At 45.4% G+C, this 17,485-nt stretch overlaps 1 protein-coding gene across 50 annotated transcripts in view; it reads left to right on the top strand.

Annotated features, from left to right (window-relative positions):
• The window catches only part of SEC31A (SEC31 homolog A, COPII coat complex component), a 62,361-nt gene extending 46,193 nt beyond the window's left edge, over nucleotides 1–16,168 (top strand). For 17 of the 50 annotated variants that reach the window (XM_084973538.1, XM_013989446.3, XM_084973544.1 and 14 more), the window contains 6 exons: nucleotides 199–540; nucleotides 7,080–7,138; nucleotides 8,077–8,340; nucleotides 10,681–10,800; nucleotides 13,629–13,700; nucleotides 15,337–16,168. In XM_084973538.1, coding sequence (XP_084829664.1) covers nucleotides 199–540; nucleotides 7,080–7,138; nucleotides 8,077–8,340; nucleotides 10,681–10,800; nucleotides 13,629–13,700; nucleotides 15,337–15,516 — 1,037 coding nt within the window. In that variant the 3' untranslated portion in view covers nucleotides 15,517–16,168. Of the gene's footprint in view, nucleotides 1–198; nucleotides 541–5,595; nucleotides 5,635–7,079; nucleotides 7,139–8,076; nucleotides 8,341–10,680; nucleotides 10,801–13,628; nucleotides 13,701–15,336 lie in introns of all 50 variants that reach the window. The other 33 variants (XM_084973541.1, XM_021101837.2, XM_084973550.1 and 30 more) reach the window with 3 other exon arrangements.
• The last annotated feature ends 1,317 nt before the right edge of the window (nucleotides 16,169–17,485 follow it).

Here is a 17,485-nt window from a genome sequence, read left to right on the forward strand (position 1 = left end):
AAGTGGCTTTTGGGATAGTTAGAGCATCTGATGTATCAAAAGCAGAATGTATTTAATAGGTGATGTTTGGTTGTAACTGATTAGAAGAATGAAAGTAATTTCCATAGAGTAAGAGAACCTTTTTTTTTTTTTTTCCTGTTTTTCTGTCAGAATAAATGTGTAACTAATTAATATTTCTGTTTCTTCTCCTTGGTGTAGCTTATCAGCCAGCCCAGCAGTATTCCCTCGGAACAGGGGGGTCAGCAATGTATCGACCTCAGCAGCCTGTTGCTCCTTCAGCTTCAAACACTTACCCTAACACCCCTTACATATCTTCCGCTTCCTCCTATCCTGGGCAGTCTCAGCTGTACACAGCCCAGCACCAGGCCTCTCCACCTACCTCCAGCCCTACTGCCTCTTTCCCTCTGCCCCCTTCCTCTGGAGCATCCTTCCAGCATGGCGGGCCAGGAGCTCCACCGTCATCTTCAGCTTATGCACTGCCTCCTGGAACAACAGGTACACTGCCTGCTGCCAGTGAGCTGCCTGCATCCCAAAGAACAGGTCTGCGCTTAAAAGGGGTTTGGTTTGGCTCCTCCTTTGTTTTTATCATGATCACATGGGTAGATGGAAAGGAATTGTTTCTGACTATAAGCTGGGTGATGTGAGGTATTGATTGAATGTTTATAGCAAATTCTAAAGTGTGATTTTTCCCATCATGAGTTTTAGTTGCTAAATGAGGAAAGCTTTAGGGCTTTGAAAGGGCAGGAGTGTATCATTTGCCAAATCAAATCAGTGGTAAGAAATTAGTTGGTAAGGTAAGTGGTAGTTGAAACTAGATTTCGTTGACACAGATTTCTTTACTAGAGCAGAACTATGCTCTATGTTTTTCCTGAGTTTTCAGTTTTTAAAATTATTCCTTAAATTCACTCATGGAGATTAAACAGTGCAGGATCTTAATAAGGTACAGATTTTGTAATCTGTTTGTAAAGGTGGAGAATCTCAATGTGTATATTGAAGGGGAAAAAGTGAGACAACACAGCTCTGACAGAATCTCTAAGACAGCAGAAAGCCCCTCTAGAGGAGTGCTCTGATTCTGCATTAGGGCAATACCACGCTCTCAAACATTTTAGAAATCTCTAGGTGTCTTTATTTTTGGTAGTTTAGTTCTACCTGAAATTTTCTAATTAAAATCATAATTCAAAATTATTTTTATAGGAAAATACACGTTTTATAAATTCTTTTTATCATGTTAAGTTAGAGCATTATATTAATTTTTTAGGAGTAGGTTATATCATCTTATTTCCTTTTGGAACTGTGAACGGGCCCTCCAAAATATGTGTTATAAAAAAGATCTGCTGTGTAGCACTGGGAACTATATCTAGTCGTTTATGATGGAGCATGGTAGTGTGAGAATAAAGAGGTATATATGTGTCACCTTGCTGTACGGTAGAAAATTGACAGAACACTGTAAACCAGCTGTAATGGAAAAAATAAAAACCATGCAAAAAGTAAGGTCAGTGAGTCAGGATTGAGAACCACGAAGATAGTGGTTGAGAATGGAGGCCTTGGAATCAGATTTCCTTGCTTGTATGTATCCCAGCTTCACTCCTTTGTAGTTATGGGACCTTGAATAAGTGACCTAATTGTAAGCATCCGTTTCTTCATACTGATGACCGTAGTATGTGCTCAGAAGCTTGTGAAGAGGCTTGAATGCCTGAACACGTTGAAAGCATTTAGGGACAGTGACTACAAAGTCAGCTGTGATTATGCAGAAGTCCCACTCAAAATTAAAGTTCTGTGCCTTTTGGTATTTGAAAATTGTTTCCCTTTCAGAATATAATCGATGGTTTTGAACTGAAGAGGCAAAACAGGAGTGAGGCTGCTTTTCTCCAGATACTAAAGCCACGTAGAAACTAGGATTTCCTGAGGAGCAGGCTTTTCTAATAGGCATATGGATCCAGAGTTACCCCTTACCTCCTCCTGTCTTTAGTGTAGAAGATCAAAGGCCGCAGTACCAAAACGTCTCCCTCTCACGCACACACAGCAGGTCACGTTTTACGGCCCAAGTAAAGTTTATATAACGTTCAGTACAGACGATTCAATAGGCTGAGGTTTAGAGAGGAGCGCGAGTTCAATCGTAGAGTTTAAAACACCTCTTATGAGTTTCCGTGTGGTGCAGCAGACTCAGCAGTGTCTCTGCAGTGCCAGGACACAGGTTTGACTCCTGGCCCGGCACAGTGGGTTAAACGGTTTGGTGTTGCCACAGTTGCCATATAGGTCGCAGCTGTGGCTTGGATCTGATCCCTGGCCTGGGGACTCCATATGCTGGGGGTGGTGTGGAGGAACAGGTAGCCAAAAACAAACAAAAATTACCTTTTAAAAACAGTTCCACTCTGGAGTCCTCATCGTGGCTCAGTGGTTAACGAATCCGACTAGGAACCATGAGGTTGTGGGTTCAATCCCCGGCCTCGCTCAGTGCCGTGAGCTGTGGTGTAGGCTGGCGGCTACAGCTCCGATTCGACCCCTAGCCTGGGAACCCCCGTATGCCACCGGTGCAGCCCTAAAAAGACAAAAGACAAAAAAATAAAAATAAAAACAGATGCACTCTGAACAGTTGGGGAGTAGAGTTCTTGAGTGAAAGACAGGTTCAGGTAACCCCCATAGAAGAGGTGGTGCAGGGAAGTAGGAAGGGAATTACCGTTTATTGAACCTGCAGTAGACATGTCCCAGCATTTGCCATATATTTTCTTATTTCTCATAACCATGAGAAATAGGAATAGTTATTATTTTTTTAAATTGCCGTGGGGAAGCTTGAGTTTCCCAGGGTTGGGTAAGGCTCTTGCGATTGCACGCTGATGGTCTCCGGGAGGAGATGCAGGCGCAGGGCTCTGGGCCTTCCGAGCCCAGGCTCATCCTTCCTCACCAGGTAGTCGAGTCTGGATGGATGGGGTAAAAATAGCTGTCAGGGCTGGAACTTCATCATCTCAGTTAAATATTTGCATGGTAATTTTTTCTCCTTAAGCAGAAGTGCGCTTGGCTCTGAGATGAAGTCTTGGCTTACGTACGAAGTAGCAGAGTTCTAACCTGGCTGAGAAGCAGAGTAACTGATATAGGAGGAAGAGGCCGTGCCTTTTTCAATACTCAGCATGCACTCTGCTAGTTGCCTTGTTACCTCTTGCATGTTAGTAATCCCTGTGTTTTAATTAACAATTAGAGCTTTTCCTTACTTTATTTTTTGATCTCCTAAACATTTTACTTAGGTTATGCAGATAATTGTGACTCAGAGTTTTATCCTTGTTCTGCTGTGTCTTCGATTATGTCATGGTTTTCTGTAGGACTTGGAAATTTTACTTGTCTGGTGGATTTTTCTTGACATACACCAGGATTTTCAAACCCTCTGACTATTAGTGAATCACAAAATTATGTGCCCACTGCTCAGAAAAACGAATGTTGCAATCACCAAGACATTAATTCAGTAAATTCTTAATGAGTACCTATTCAGTCTATAATCAGAATTATCCAGCAGAGGAATAATATAACCACTAATAGTTTAGGTTTGTTTATTCCCTTTATATACATATGTGTATGTATGCATGAATTAAAATTTTTTAATGTAAAATATATATGTAATTTATCATTTTAACCATTTTTCAGTGACATTAAGTATATTTACATTGTTGTACAATCATCACCACTAACTACAGAACCTTTTCATCATTCAATGCTGAAATTATATAGCCATTAAAAACTCCTCATTTTCAGAGTCCCCTGGTGGCTTAAGGATTAAGCATTGTCCATGTTGTGGCACAGGTTCGGTCCCTGGCCCAGGAACTTCTGTATGCCACGGGCTGCAGAAACCAAAAAAAAAAAAACCTCCCAATTTTTCCCCAGCTCCTGGTAACCACTGGTCTACTTTCTGCTTCTATATATGTATTCTAGGCACCTCTTAGAGAGTCATACAGTTTTGTCCTCTTGTAACGGGCTGTTTCAACTCTCTTTAAGATTTGTGTTGTAGCATGTAGCAGAATTTCCATTTTAAAGCTGAATAATATTCCACTGAAGGTTCATACCACATTTGGTTTCTCCATATTCATCTGCACGTGGACGTTTTTGGCTCTTGTGAGTAGGAGCCACATTTTATGGAAAACCTCCATCCGTAAGCTCCACACGGTGAGATTTCAAACTGTAGAATTACCTCTCCTGCCCCAGTTTCTCTGGGACGTGTGCTTCTTGAGTAGAACTAAACTGAACTCATCAATTAATTGTTGTATTCTCCTGATTCCTCTCTCCCCAAGTAAAGATAGTTGAATTCTTATAACTTGTGTATACATATATATGTACCTCCACAGCATGCTTTTTTGTTTTTGTTTTTTTTTTTTTTTTAGGGCTGCACCCACAGCCTGTGGAGGTTCCCAGGCTAGGGGTCAGATCGGAGCTACAGCTGCTGGCCTACGCCACAGCCACAGCAACGAGGGATCTGAGCTGCATCTGTGACCTAGACCACAGCTCATGGCAATGGTGGATCCTTAACCCACTGAGCGAGGCCAGGAATCAAACCCATGTCCTCGTGGATCTTAGCTGGGTTCGTTTCCGCTGAGCCATGAAGGGAACTCCTCCACTGCTTGCTTTTGATTGGAGGCTCGGTCTGGCCCAACCTTGAATATCTGAAATTTTGAAATTGCCGTGTTAGTTTTCAGCCTTCTTTCCTCTTGACCACTGCCAGAAACTTCAGTTCTTAGAAGTAAAGTAGCCCTTTGTGGGAGGCTCGTGCTAAGCTGCCTGCAAATCTGTATGTTCTTACAGAAAAGACCCCAGGCAGTGGTTACGTATTTACTGAGCTTGTTCCCATGTATGCTCCTGTTCACGGGGTCAACACAGAAATCACAGTTAATCCAGGCTGCAGACCCTTGGGGCCTTCCACATCCAGCAGTAAAGGGGCACTGCGGCCACTGGTGAGACTGTCTCACACGCTTCATGTCTTCAACACATGCCGTCCTGAAGTCTGCATGGCCGTGCAGAAGTCCTCCCATTTCTCTTTGAAACCCTGCTGCTGCCAGAGGTTGTGACCAGCAGCATTGGCCTTACCTAGGAGCTGGCTGAAGCGGCAGAGCCTCAGGCCGAGTGCGGTACCCAGTGGACTAGAACCTGCATTTTTATAAGATCCTCAACTGATTTGAATTCCTGGCTCTAAATAACACTAGAATGGACACACTTAGGTTAGAAAGACTCTCCGCTCTCCTGTTCCGTGATATTACTGAGCTTCGTTGATCAAATAATAGAAAAACCACCTGCACAAGCAATTAGGACATAGTGTTAAATAGGAGAGAGTGAGATTTTCTCCTAGAAGAGACACCAGGCGCAATAAGGGACAGAGAAACGTCTGCGTTAATGGGATCTGACACAATGTAAATGAATTAGCTTTGCCCACAAACTGATTACTTTCTTAATTAGGTAGAAGCCATTTCACATGACTTGATTAAAAAGTGAGTTTTATTCTCATAAAATTAGTTCTTTCTTGGGGTTGATGAAGGCAGAAGAAACAATTATAAAATGAGTAGAATTTAGAATGTCTTTGATGGTAATATTGTTTCAGTGACTTTTACATTTTGTCTGCAGAAAGTCAGTCTATGCCAGACCAGGCCTCTGTGTTGGAAGGTGAATTGGTTACAGAATGTACCTTTGGAAATCTTTGAATCGTTGAATAATTAATGAATGGACATTGACAATTACGCATGTGAACTTGAAAGCTGATGACATCCTAAATCTGATCAGTATAATTTTTAAAATTTGGCTTCTTAATTGAATCAAATCTTAGAACTGATTGAATTAATAACATAGTGACACAATGATCTTAAATCATAAAAGTTGTCTGTTTCATATCCACCTAAAGACAAGGCCGTTCCAAGATTGTCGTAGATGTGAGAGAGATTAGAAGGCAATGGGAAAGAGCTGAATGACTGGTCTCAGAACTTTCAAGAATTTGTTAAGCAGAGAGCAGCGTGTAGTTTCATGTTTTGTGATTAGCTCTTGAGTGTTTTGAGGCTCATTTGGCATTCTCTTGTAGAAACTTAATTCTATTTTAAAAATCAAGGTAAATGAGTACATGCTGGTTAGGAAGTCTCGTTTTAAAAAAATTTCTGTGACGTGGTATTTTCTTTGCTAAGCAGTTTTGTGATTTAATATTGTGGACATCAATCAAAAGGTAAAAAGACTGAAAGGATGTTTAATTTATTGAAAGAAGAGTAATTTTTTGCTTTTATATATACACCTACACAGGGTTAAAAATATACAATGGTTATATTGTGATTTAATAATTACCTTATTTCTAGCATATTGTATTCTTTTTTTCTTTAAAAACACAAGCATTAAGGTACTTAATGAGTACTACTGATGTCCATTTCTCACTTTGAGGTGGTAGGTTTTGCGAGGTCTGGGGGGTAGAAATTTAGTAAGATGATGGTACTTTAATTTTATATTTGCTGCCAACCTGGAATCTGTGTGTGTGTGGCATTAAGAAAATACAGCAGATATTTGAATGCCCTTTTCTACTTAATAAGGGCGTCCTCACCCAAGGATGATAAAACATTCTGGTGTTGTGTCGTTGGGCTCCTTTTTCTAGCAGTGTTTTTTAGCATGCAGATGATTTGCTAATGCTGACTGCCTTTGCTGAGTTGCTCTCTGAGAAAATAGGAGGTGGCTACTTTTTTTCTTTTCTTGTGTGTTGAATGTATCAGAGGCCATTTTTAGTAGACTCGGGTGATTTGTTTTTTCTTTATTAGGAGAGAATTATTTGATCCTTGAAGGTTATATGCCGATATAGACATAAAGCCTTCACTGTCTTTAAATTTAGCACATTTTTTTTTTTCACTTTAAAAGGAAGTAATGCTTTCTAAGCCAAGGCCCTGAGATTGTTGGAGGTAATGAGTTTGAGAATCCAGGGTCACAGCGATCCAGTGATCCCAGCAGCTCCGTTGGCAAAACTTTTGTGAGAGTTATCTCAGGGTGAAGGTGGAATTTGAAGGTATTAATGTGATGGATACAATAGAGTTTTCTTCTTCTCAGGATTCTAAAGGAAAAACGCCCTCTATTGTCTGTTATAGGTCCTCAGAATGGTTGGAATGATCCTCCAGCTCTGAACCGAGTCCCCAAGAAGAAGAAGGTACTAGAAAAAGATGTCTTTGCAGTTGCCTGCAGATGTCCTGTCAGTCACGTAGCCACCTAAAGCACACCACACTTCGCTGTTCCTTTTAGAGGCAAAGCGCTCTGACTCTTATACTTAATCCGCGTATTTCACCTTACACCTTCTAATCCGTGAAGGGGAGGAAAAGCAAGGACCCGGCAGTGTGGTGGTAGGAGGTACCCCCTCTGAGGAAACAAGGTGTACGTGTCCAGTGGATCTCTTGCAGAGAGAGGAAAAAAATTCAGGCTTCTCAAATGATTTATTGTTAGGAATTACTTTGGTTTGGGGTTCCAGCTGTAATCATGAATTTGTAATTATATTTTGGACTATTTTGTCAAATAGGCTTTTCTACTTTTTAAAAAATACTCCTAGTGATTTCTGTCCCCCAAATACAGTAACGAGAGGCCAGAACATAAAATTAAGAGATACTGAATGGGCAAAAAAAACCCAGGTTTAGGTCAGTGATCATCAGAAACTTACAATACTTTTAGGGTGATTGATTATAAAGAAGATACCACTTAGTGGTCTAAGGAAAGGGTATTACATCTAAGCACATTAAACACTCACAGACGCACATTTGGCATATCTGATCCCAGTACCGCCAGATGCAGTTCTCCAGACTTTGACGTCCTTTTTCAAAGATTCCGCGGTTTGGGCTCCCATTGTGGGAGTTAAGTGCAGAGGGGAAACGGAGAGGTCCAGGTGTGAGCTCCCAACCCGCTTAGCCAGATTAGCTTTACTTTCATGTTTCACGCTAGACTTCTGCATACAATTTCAATTTAAAAAGTATTCTGTGGTTTTAAAGAGAGAAAGAAAATTTAACCAAGGACTAGCCTGCCTCTCTCATTTAAAGCTTAGGGAATGTTGCTGTCATTTTCTCCTTACTCTTGGTGCCTTTTATTTCCATCGTTTAAAAGATGCCTGAGAACTTTACGCCTCCTGTTCCCATCACGTCGCCGATCATGAACCCCCTGGGCGACCCCCAGTCGCAGATGCTGCAGCAACAGCCTTCAGCTCCAGTCCCGCTGTCAAGCCAAGCTTCCTTCCTACAGCCGCACCTTCCAGGTGGCCAGCCCTTCCACGGCATTCTGCAGCCCCTTGGTCAAGTGGGCATGCCTCCGTCTTTTTCAAAGCCCAATGTTGAAGGTGCTCCTGGGGCTCCGATTGGAAATACCATCCAGGTAACAGTAAGTCTGTGGAAGTGGGAGATGGTGCTGTTTCAGCACACGTCTTTTTTGGGGGTTTTTTCTTTTTTAATATGCTAACTTTTACAGTTTATACTCTTATATTATCTCAAATTGATTTCAGTTTAGACAGCTTAATGATCATGTACGTATATTATTTTTCATTGGCATTGCCATGTAAAAACTTTTCAGAAGGGGCCTGTGTACTTAACTAGTATACGTTTACAGTAACTTAACAATTGAGTAATTTTATTTGACCTAATGAGTAGCCACAGTTTAAGATCAGTTGAATCCCCGTATTTGCATCTAAGGTTGCTAAGCAGAAGCTGTTTGCAAAAGTTTTTTCCTTTAAAATATAACATAAAAATGTAATGAGTTATATCTTTTCTTGTGTATGTATAAGAGCTGATAATATAACCATATATTTGTATGGAGATATAAATCTGTACTTGGCTTTCCTCATACGAACAGCTAGCTGGAAGGGTTCTAGATGAGGAAGAAAAAATCAGATTTCCGTATAATCAACTTAGACGTACAAAGACATTTTGATCTATTCATGAAAAATAAAGAGATTGGGTCACAGTTCAGCATACAAAGATGAAACAAATTCTTGCTCAGATATTAAACTGGTTCTTCTGTCTGTTTTGTCTTTGACTCATGGAAGTCAAATTTGCAGAGATTGTATCTGTCACAATAGCATGGTTTGCTTTGAAGAGAGAGTTCTGCCTAAGGAACTTCTAAATATTAACGTTGCCTTGTAAAAAACCCAGTGTTTGGAGGAGGTGGGAGGACTTGCTTCCTTCCGCAGGAATCTACATTACAAAGATGCATTGTTCGTTTGTGTGACTGCAGGTCTGTGCTGTTTGCAAAGTCACTCGCTTTTGTTTAGGCCTGGTAGTCAGGCTGTCTACACCAGAACCTCAGTTCCCATCCAGAGGGCGGCTGCGTGGATGTATGCGTTCACCCAGGCCGTGACATCCCGCTCCCTGCCCACTCGGGTATCTCTGAGGCCCCGCACACTGAACACATCCAAAACCTAATTCACACTCCTCCTCCCAGCCTGGTCGTCTTGCTGGCGTGTCCCGGTTTCGTTAACGGCACTGTAATCCTTCCTGTGTAATCCAGCCAGAACCCCGGGAATCATCTTTATGTGGTTTTTCCTTTAACCAGCCTTTGCAGTCTGACCCCAGATCTTCCTGATACTGCTTTGAAATCTCTCTCGAATCCCTTCTCTGTGTTTCCCGTCTGGTCCATGCTACCTTTTCTCCACTAGTCAGCAATGCGGGGTCCTCTAACTGATCTGCCGACATCTACTTAGACCCATTTCTTACCTGGCCGTACCTCCTCCTGGCTTAGAGCTTCATGGCTTCGCATTGTTCTCAGGATGAAGACCGGAGTCTCCCACATGGTCTGGACGCCCGGGGCTCCTGGTCCTCCTTGCTGTGGCGGCTCCAGCCACCCTGACCGCCCTTTGGTCCCTTGTCTCGCCATCCTTCCTGTGTTCGTGTTCTGTGCGGAGTGCTTCTCCCTCCGTGTTTAACTGGTTAAGCGCCACCTGTCCCTCGGAGGGACCTGCTTCAAGAGCCTCCCCCAGTTCAACCTCAGTCACACTGTCTGCCGGTGCCAGCAGTGTTCCCTAACCACAACTGCTATTTCTATACGTTTATGACATTTTAAAACTCTCTCTCTCTTCCATTAGCCTGTGAACTGTCTGGGGGGTGACGTCACTTCCATACGGGGTCACCAGCTCCAGCCACTGCCTGATACGTAACTGCCTGATGTGTTTAGTGGGATGAGTACATCCACTGAAACTTTGCACACGCGCACATGCCTTCTTTGTTTTCCCGTCTCTACATTCAGTAAGATCATAGCGTCTTCTAGGCTAACCTTTGGCTTAATCTTGCAGTTTGATAACAGCCCAATTAACAACCTCCAAGAATAAACCAGAGAATAGAAGAATGTCAGGATAGACGAAAATGAGCCAGCAAGCAGAGCATGCAGCCAGCTCTGCGGACGCCTGTTCTCACTTCCTGCCTGCCCAGCTCTCCTTCCCGTCCTGTTCCATGCAGTGGGATCACCCTGTGTTCCCTAATTAGCCAGATGTTCTGTCCAATCCTGTTTTTGAAAATAGAAGCTGTAGGAAGAGTGCGTGTGTCTTCTACTGAAGATCTGGTTTTTATTTTTACGTATCCCACGTGATCGCACATGTTCGTTTTTCATTTGCTTCTGAATGGCCTGTCTACAAGGAAGTTGGTTTCTCTTTATCGCAGATTCAGGGCTTTGTGTGGGAGTAGCCTCTGGTCATTTCCAGTCATGTTATGGTGTTATTCCTTCCAGCATGTGCAGTCTTTGCCAACAGAAAAAATTACCAAGAAACCCATTCCAGATGAACACCTCGTCCTGAAGACCACGTTTGAGGATCTCATCCAGCGCTGCCTCTCTTCCGCCACAGACCCTGTGCGTACCCTTCGCTGTGCTTCGTTAAAAAATCCCTTAGGGAATTCTCCTGTCACTACTGCTTGAAGTGTGACAAGATAGATTGTGAAAGTTCATACAAGAGTAGTAAAGCCAGCACTTCTACATAGTTTGCTTTACATATAAAAACGTACTTAATTCCTTTTTTTGTAAATGTGTATAGTCCCTAAACAACCGCATAGGAGGTCGACTTGTCACTTATTTTACAGATGAGGAAGTGAAGGCAGAAGAGCAGTTACCTAATAACCAGGGTCAGAGCCAGCCCTCACACACATCTGGCTCTGCCGTTCCCACTCTCAGCCCCTGCTGACTGCCTCTCACCGGCATGCCTCGCGTCTGGCACAGAAAGAGAACAGAATGGTGGTACCCACGACACTCAGGGGTTTCCTTCTGAGCTCGCATCAAAGCTTTTAAAAGTAGATCAAGGAGTTCCCGTCGTGGCTCAGTGGGAGTGGTTAACGAATCTGACTAGTAACTATGAGGTTGCGGGTTCGATCCCTGGCCTTGATCAGTGGGTGAAGGATCCAGTGTTGCCGTGAGCCGTGGTGTAGGTCGCAGATGCAGCTTGGATCCCATGTTGCTGTGGTTGTGGTGTAGGCTGGCAGCTACAGCTCCAGTTAGACCCCTAGCCTGGGAACCTCCATGTGCTGCGGGTGCCCCCCTAGAAAAGACAAAAAATAAATAAGTAAAAATAAAAGTCGATCAGCAATCTTTACCTTTGCAAAGACCTTAAAAATAGCTAAGTGTTTTAGATCTTGGACTCTAAGGCAACTGGTTTTTACTTTGTTTATTAGAGGAAGCCTGTGTATTGGCAACAACAAAAATTCCACAAAGCCAGTCTTGTTTTAGATGAAATTTTAGTTTCTGCCAACAAACAGTGACTATATTCATTGAATCAGAGGCCACTTGTCTGCTTGAAAAAACAGCTTCTGGAATTTGTTGTTTCATCAAACATTGAGTATTTTATGTGCAGCCTTCCGCTGGTCTTTTGGAAAGCGAGTCCCTGTACTGAGCGTGTCACGAAAGCAGAGGCAGAGAAAGACAACTGCCCCCGTAACGCGTTGGTGGAGAAGTTCTGATACTGTCCCGGAGCCCCGGCCCCCGAGGGGAGGGTCCTGCCGGTGGCTAGCTAGGTGGGACCGACTCTGGACCCTCCATCCATCCAAGACCCTTTCAGTCAGTGCTGGAAACCATTTTTACAGTATGGCTTCATTTTTGTTTCCGCTTTGGTTGTGTCCAGACAACGCAGGCGCAGTAATTCTGCAGCACACCTTGCTTTGTAACTTCTCCGTGGTGGCTCCCTCTCTGCTCGCTCCTCGTCGGACACACCGACGTGCCGGCCTCCAACACCCCAAGAGCGCAGCAGCCCCCGAGACTCGGCCCTGCTGCTCCTCCTGCCCGGAGCTCTGCCCCCGCAGGCCTGCCTCCTCCTCACTTGTTCCCGCTTCGCTCCGATGTCCCATGAGCCCTCAGGCCTTTCTTACCCCCCCCCCCCGTACCCCCAACGCTGCTGCCCTCTCACCCTGTTAACCTGCCTTCAAGGCCCGCATCCCCCTCTGACATACAGCCTGCCGTTCACGTCGGGTCCTTTTCCTGCCGGGTAGGATGTGAGCTCTGTGAGACACCAGACTGTCTGCACTCGGTGCCCACTACGTAGTGAAAGAGAGTGTCGCTTCGAAGGCTTCTGCATGGCACCGACCAGGAAGTTCGTCACAGAATGATGGGGGGTGGGGGGCCGTGCCCTCGGCATACGGACGTTTCCAGGCCAGGGGTCCCATGCCACAGCAGCTGCTCCGAGTCACGGCACGACAGCACTGGATCCTTAACCCGCTGCGCCCGCAGGGACCTCCCACAGTGTAATTTAAACCTTTACTTTTAGAATGGTTTTCTCTCACTCTGCTTACAGTACGAGGACGATGGAGCTAGGAGGACTCCGAGATTTAAGACCTCACTTGAACTCTTCCCTCTTAATAATCTTAGGTCACCAGAGGACAATCCCCCCCCTCCTTTTTTTGGTGTCTTAAAGGCGCAGAATAAGAATTAAATGTGCGACGTGTGACTGAGTATATAAGTAGTATTTTTTTTTTTTTTTGTCTTTTTGCCATTTCTTGGGCCGCTCCCGCGGCATATGGAGGTTCCCAGGCTAGGGGTCGAATCGGAGCTGTAGCCACCGGCCTACGCCAGAGCCACAGCAACACCAGATCCGAGCCGCGTCTGCAGCCTACACCACAGCTCACGGCAATGCCGGATCGTTAACCCACTGAGCAAGGGCAGGGACCGAACCCGCAACCTCATGGTTCCTAGTCGGATTCGTTAACCACTGCGCCACGACGGGAACTCCTATAAGTAGTATTTTTGATGTTTAAAAAAGATTCCCTAGTTCTAGAAGCTTGCCTTCTAGTGCCCATACTATTCATTTTATTTAAATTGCAGTGACTCTTAGACCTTCTCTTCTGTAGTACACTGACCCACCGCTGCCTCCGGGCGGCCCTTCCTGGTGCCTGAGGCTGTGGTATCGTTGTGGACTCACGCACCCGAAGTGGGTGTGCCGTGCCCAGGGCATGCAGCCGGTCCACCGTCTTGCACACCGGGAGGAAGGGCCTCCTCTGGCCCTCAGCCCCGCCTTGATAGGTTACTCATCTCTGTTCTAATCGTCTGTCCGAGGGCCTCAGTCTTGGCTTAGCTCCATCTCGAGACCAGGCCAGGCAGTTCGACATGACGACTGTAAGGCTTAGTGAGAGGAGTGGGGCAGGTTCTGGCGATAAAAGGGAACGTTTGAGTCTCACACACCTGTTTTTCCTCTCTTGCAGCAAACCAAGAGGAAGCTAGATGATGCCAGCAAGCGTTTGGAGTTTCTGTATGATAAACTTAGGGAACAGACCGTAAGTTTGTGGGGGAAAGGATCTGTGATACTCACTTTTTCCTGGTTGCTGGTAAACCAAGTCTTACCAGCACTTGCACGTAGGATATGGTGCACCTGGAGGCAAGGCCGTCGCTACAGTTAGAGAAAGGGCTCTCTCGCCCTGTCTGAGACATGCATTTCCGTTCCTGGGGATAAGGGGATAGGCCCGGGTGTGTGTGTGTGAGAGGGAGAGAGAGGGAGAGGGAGAGATTGAGAAGTTTCCACCTTTTTTATAACAAACATCAGATGCACAAACTGGCCTGTATTGGCCCCGAGGTAACTGGCTTTCTATTCGTTTTTATGTGTTCCTTGAACCAAGAAATCAAGAGTGGGCAGATACTCTGTTTTCCAGAGACCAAAACGTGTAACCTTTCTCATAGTCTAAGACTCTGATCCTTTTCTCTTAGAGGAAATGTCGCCCCAGGGCAAAGGCCGTGGTAGCCGCAGCTGGGCAGACCCGTGCGCTGTGACCGTGGGGGCCGTGGGCCGTGGGCAGTAAATGCACTGTGTCTTCTGGTCCCCTGTCCCCCGCCTCTCCTTTCCTTTCTAGCATTGATTTATTGTATTAATGAAAGCACCAGGAGAGGATAAAAGACTCGGGGCGTTTTCAGATTTTTGCTTTTGTCTTCTTCCCCATTCCTCACATCAGTCCTATCAGATCAAACTAACCACATACCTCATGAGAACCATGTTGAAAGTGACCGTGGACGTGGTGCGGCCTGTGGACTGACCCACAATAAAGTCTTCTCTGAAAAGTATGGAAGCCACGTAATGACATGGAAGAGAAGACCAGACCCTGCGGGTCCTGATTTGAGGGGGACGGACATGTAGCGCCATCAAGACTTGGCCGACCAAGCGCGTGATGAGCGCTGCTGCCCCCTAAAGGAGGCGGCCCGCAAGTGCCGAGTCTCTGTTGTTGGCAGAGTCTTAGAGGAAACTGGGCCCTGTTTCGGGGTGTCGTGGTTGAGAATCTTTAAGTTCCTTCCTGTGCCTGGGAGGATGGGAGCCTGTAGCTGAAGTAATTGACGAGTTGACGCTCTCGGTGCAGAGACCTTAGCATTTCAGCCTGAGGGAGGCAGTCGGGCTTCTTTTCTTTGAGAAGATACCTGGCTTATCCTGAGTGTATAATTCATACAAAAGGTCCTTACCTAAACCAAGGTGGTGGTTCCATTTTATAACTTGTGTTGCTTGGTCCAGGAAACTTTCCAGAAATGCTCACCACTTCATTCATTTCTTATATTGTTTATTTCAAGCTCCTTTTAAATAGCAGGGTTTAATGTTTGCAGAGGGTCTCATGGAATATTCTCCCTGATTTTTTTTTTTTTTTGCTTTTTAGGGCCGCACCCGTGGCATATGGAGGTTCCCAGGCCAGGGGTCAAGTTGGTGCTGTAGCTGCTGGCCTACCCCACAGCCACAGTAACGCCAGATCCAAGCCATGTCTGTGACCTACACCACAGGTCACAGCTCGTGGCAATGCCCGATCCTTAACCCCCTGAGAAAGGCCAGAGATCAAACCTGTGTCCTCATGGATACTAGTCAGATTGGTTTCTGCTGCGCCATGACGGGAACCCTACTCTGGCGAATTTAATTCTCTCTTGGTCCCACCTTCCTTTCAGCTCTCACCAACAATCATCAGTGGTTTACACAACATCGCCAGGAGCATTGAGACTCGAAACTACTCGAAAGGCTTGACCATCCACACCCACGTGGTCAGCACCAGCAACTTCAGTGAGACCTCCGCTTTCATGCCGGTTCTCAAAGTCGTTCTCACCCAGGCCATCAAGCTGGGTGTCTGAAGGACGCCTCCCCTCTCAGCCAGCATTGCCATTTTTCCAAAGAAATATGTTTAAAACAGTGATAAGATGTGGACCAGTCCCCATTAGCATGTTTCCACGGCCGCCAGTGAAAACATTCACCCCGTTTCTGCAGGTAGACTCACCTTAGTCCTGCTCACAACCCTGGGGCTTCCTTTGACTTGCCTCTGTTGTTGCCCATGATGGTTTTCCTCTTCTGCAAATACTGTATTACCTGGATTACACCTGGTATGTTTTCCTGAACTATTCTGATAAAATGTGGTTTTTGAAAACTGAGTTACTTTTTGGAAAAGGAGCCTCTGGTTATGCATCAAGCAGAGCTCAAACTGGCTTTTCTCATGTCCTCCCTGCTTCCTCCGTGTCCATCACATTAAAGCGTGTAATCCTATTCATGTGTATGTAGTCTCTCTTTTTTAAAAAAACGGCTACTCACTGTTGAGTTTAAGCTCTCTTTTTGTGTCTTTGGCTTCGCTTTGGTCCTGAACAAATAACTAAATCTAGAGGCTGCTACATAGGTTTTAGCACATATTAATGGAAAGTGGGTTCACTATAGCTTTAAGACTGAGCCTTTTCTTCCTGTAAAATGCATTGAACTTTACTAATAAATGTTTTCGATACTCTGTTTGAATTTTAAGATTGAATTGTCTCCATTTTCTATTCAGAAAGTTATTTATCTAGTTTGTAAAGTTAGCTTTATCTATGTGGTTTAAATCCAGAAAGAAAACTTTACATTTCTGTCAGCCTCCTGAATCAAAGCCTGGCATTTTTCAGTCAGTTTTTTGGTCAAATGATTTCATTAGTCTGTCTCAAGAACAGTGAAGTATGGGAGTTCCTGTCATGGCTCAATGGTTAATGAATCTGACCAGGAACCATGAGGTTGCGGGTTCGATCCCTGGCCTCGCTCAGTGGGTTAAGGATCCAGCATTGCCGTGGGCTGTGGTGTAGGTTGCAGATGTGGCTCAGATCCTGTGTTGCTGTGGCTGTGGTGTAGGCCGGTGGCTACAGCTCCGATTAGACCCCTAGCCTGGGAACCTCCGTATGCTGCAGGTGCAGCCCTAGAAAAGACAAAAGAGACAAAAACAAAACAAAACAAAAACAGTGAAGTAAACAAAAGATAGTGGTCCCCATAGAATTTTGAGAATTAGATACTAACAATTTTTTCTCATTTGAGCAGTTTCACCTAAGAGGTCTGGAAAGCTGGAAGATAAACACTGTGTCTGCTGTGGAGACAGAGGTATTGTGTCAAGAAGTAAGAATAGTTCATCGGGGTTTGTGCAGCCCGAGTGCGGTCGTTTGCAAGAACCTCTGTTTCTTTTGCCGGATTCCCTGCTCGCCAAATAAAACCCCTGTTTTAAAAATCGAAATAGTTTTAGAACTGAAACACGGGAGGAGCTGGAGGCATGGAGGAGCCTCGGAGCCTCGGCAGCGGGGCCGGACACGGCTCTGTCCCTCCGTCTCCCAGGAGGTGGCCGCTCTGAGTCAGTCCTCCGCCTCGGTGAAGTGGCCCCGGGACCGCCTGCCATGGTGTCGGTCCCAGACCCCGCCTGGACAGCAGGCTGGCCTCGAGGAGGTTTTGCCCTGACAGGGTTTGTGGTATGGCCGCTTGATTACCTTAATGTGCCAGGGGCATCATGGGCAACATGTTACAAAAAGGCGAATTCTCAGAAGGTGAGAAACAGGAGGAGGTGGCAGTGGAGCCCCGACCGACCCCAAGAGCTTCCACGTGGGCGGGTGCCACTGTGCCCCGGGCGTGCGAGCAGCTCCTCTCCTCTGTCCGTGTGATGCTGTGATGTTCTTCCCCGCTGTGGAGACGTTTCTCGGAAATGGACGGGGGTAAGAAGCGCTGAACCCCAAATACGGTGCAGCCCCTGGAAGCTGCAGCTATCAGGAGGTTACAGAAAGAGAGTTTATTGTTTCCCTGAAGAGAGGCCCGTGGGGAGAGCAGCGTGGC

The sequence above is a fragment of the Sus scrofa genome, chromosome 8 (assembly GCF_054392235.1).
Source record: "Sus scrofa isolate SSC_HxYL_T2T_F1_AM1 chromosome 8, Sscrofa_HxYL_maternal_Yorkshire_Landrace_v2.0, whole genome shotgun sequence".
NCBI classification, from domain to species: Eukaryota; Metazoa; Chordata; class Mammalia; order Artiodactyla; family Suidae; genus Sus; species Sus scrofa.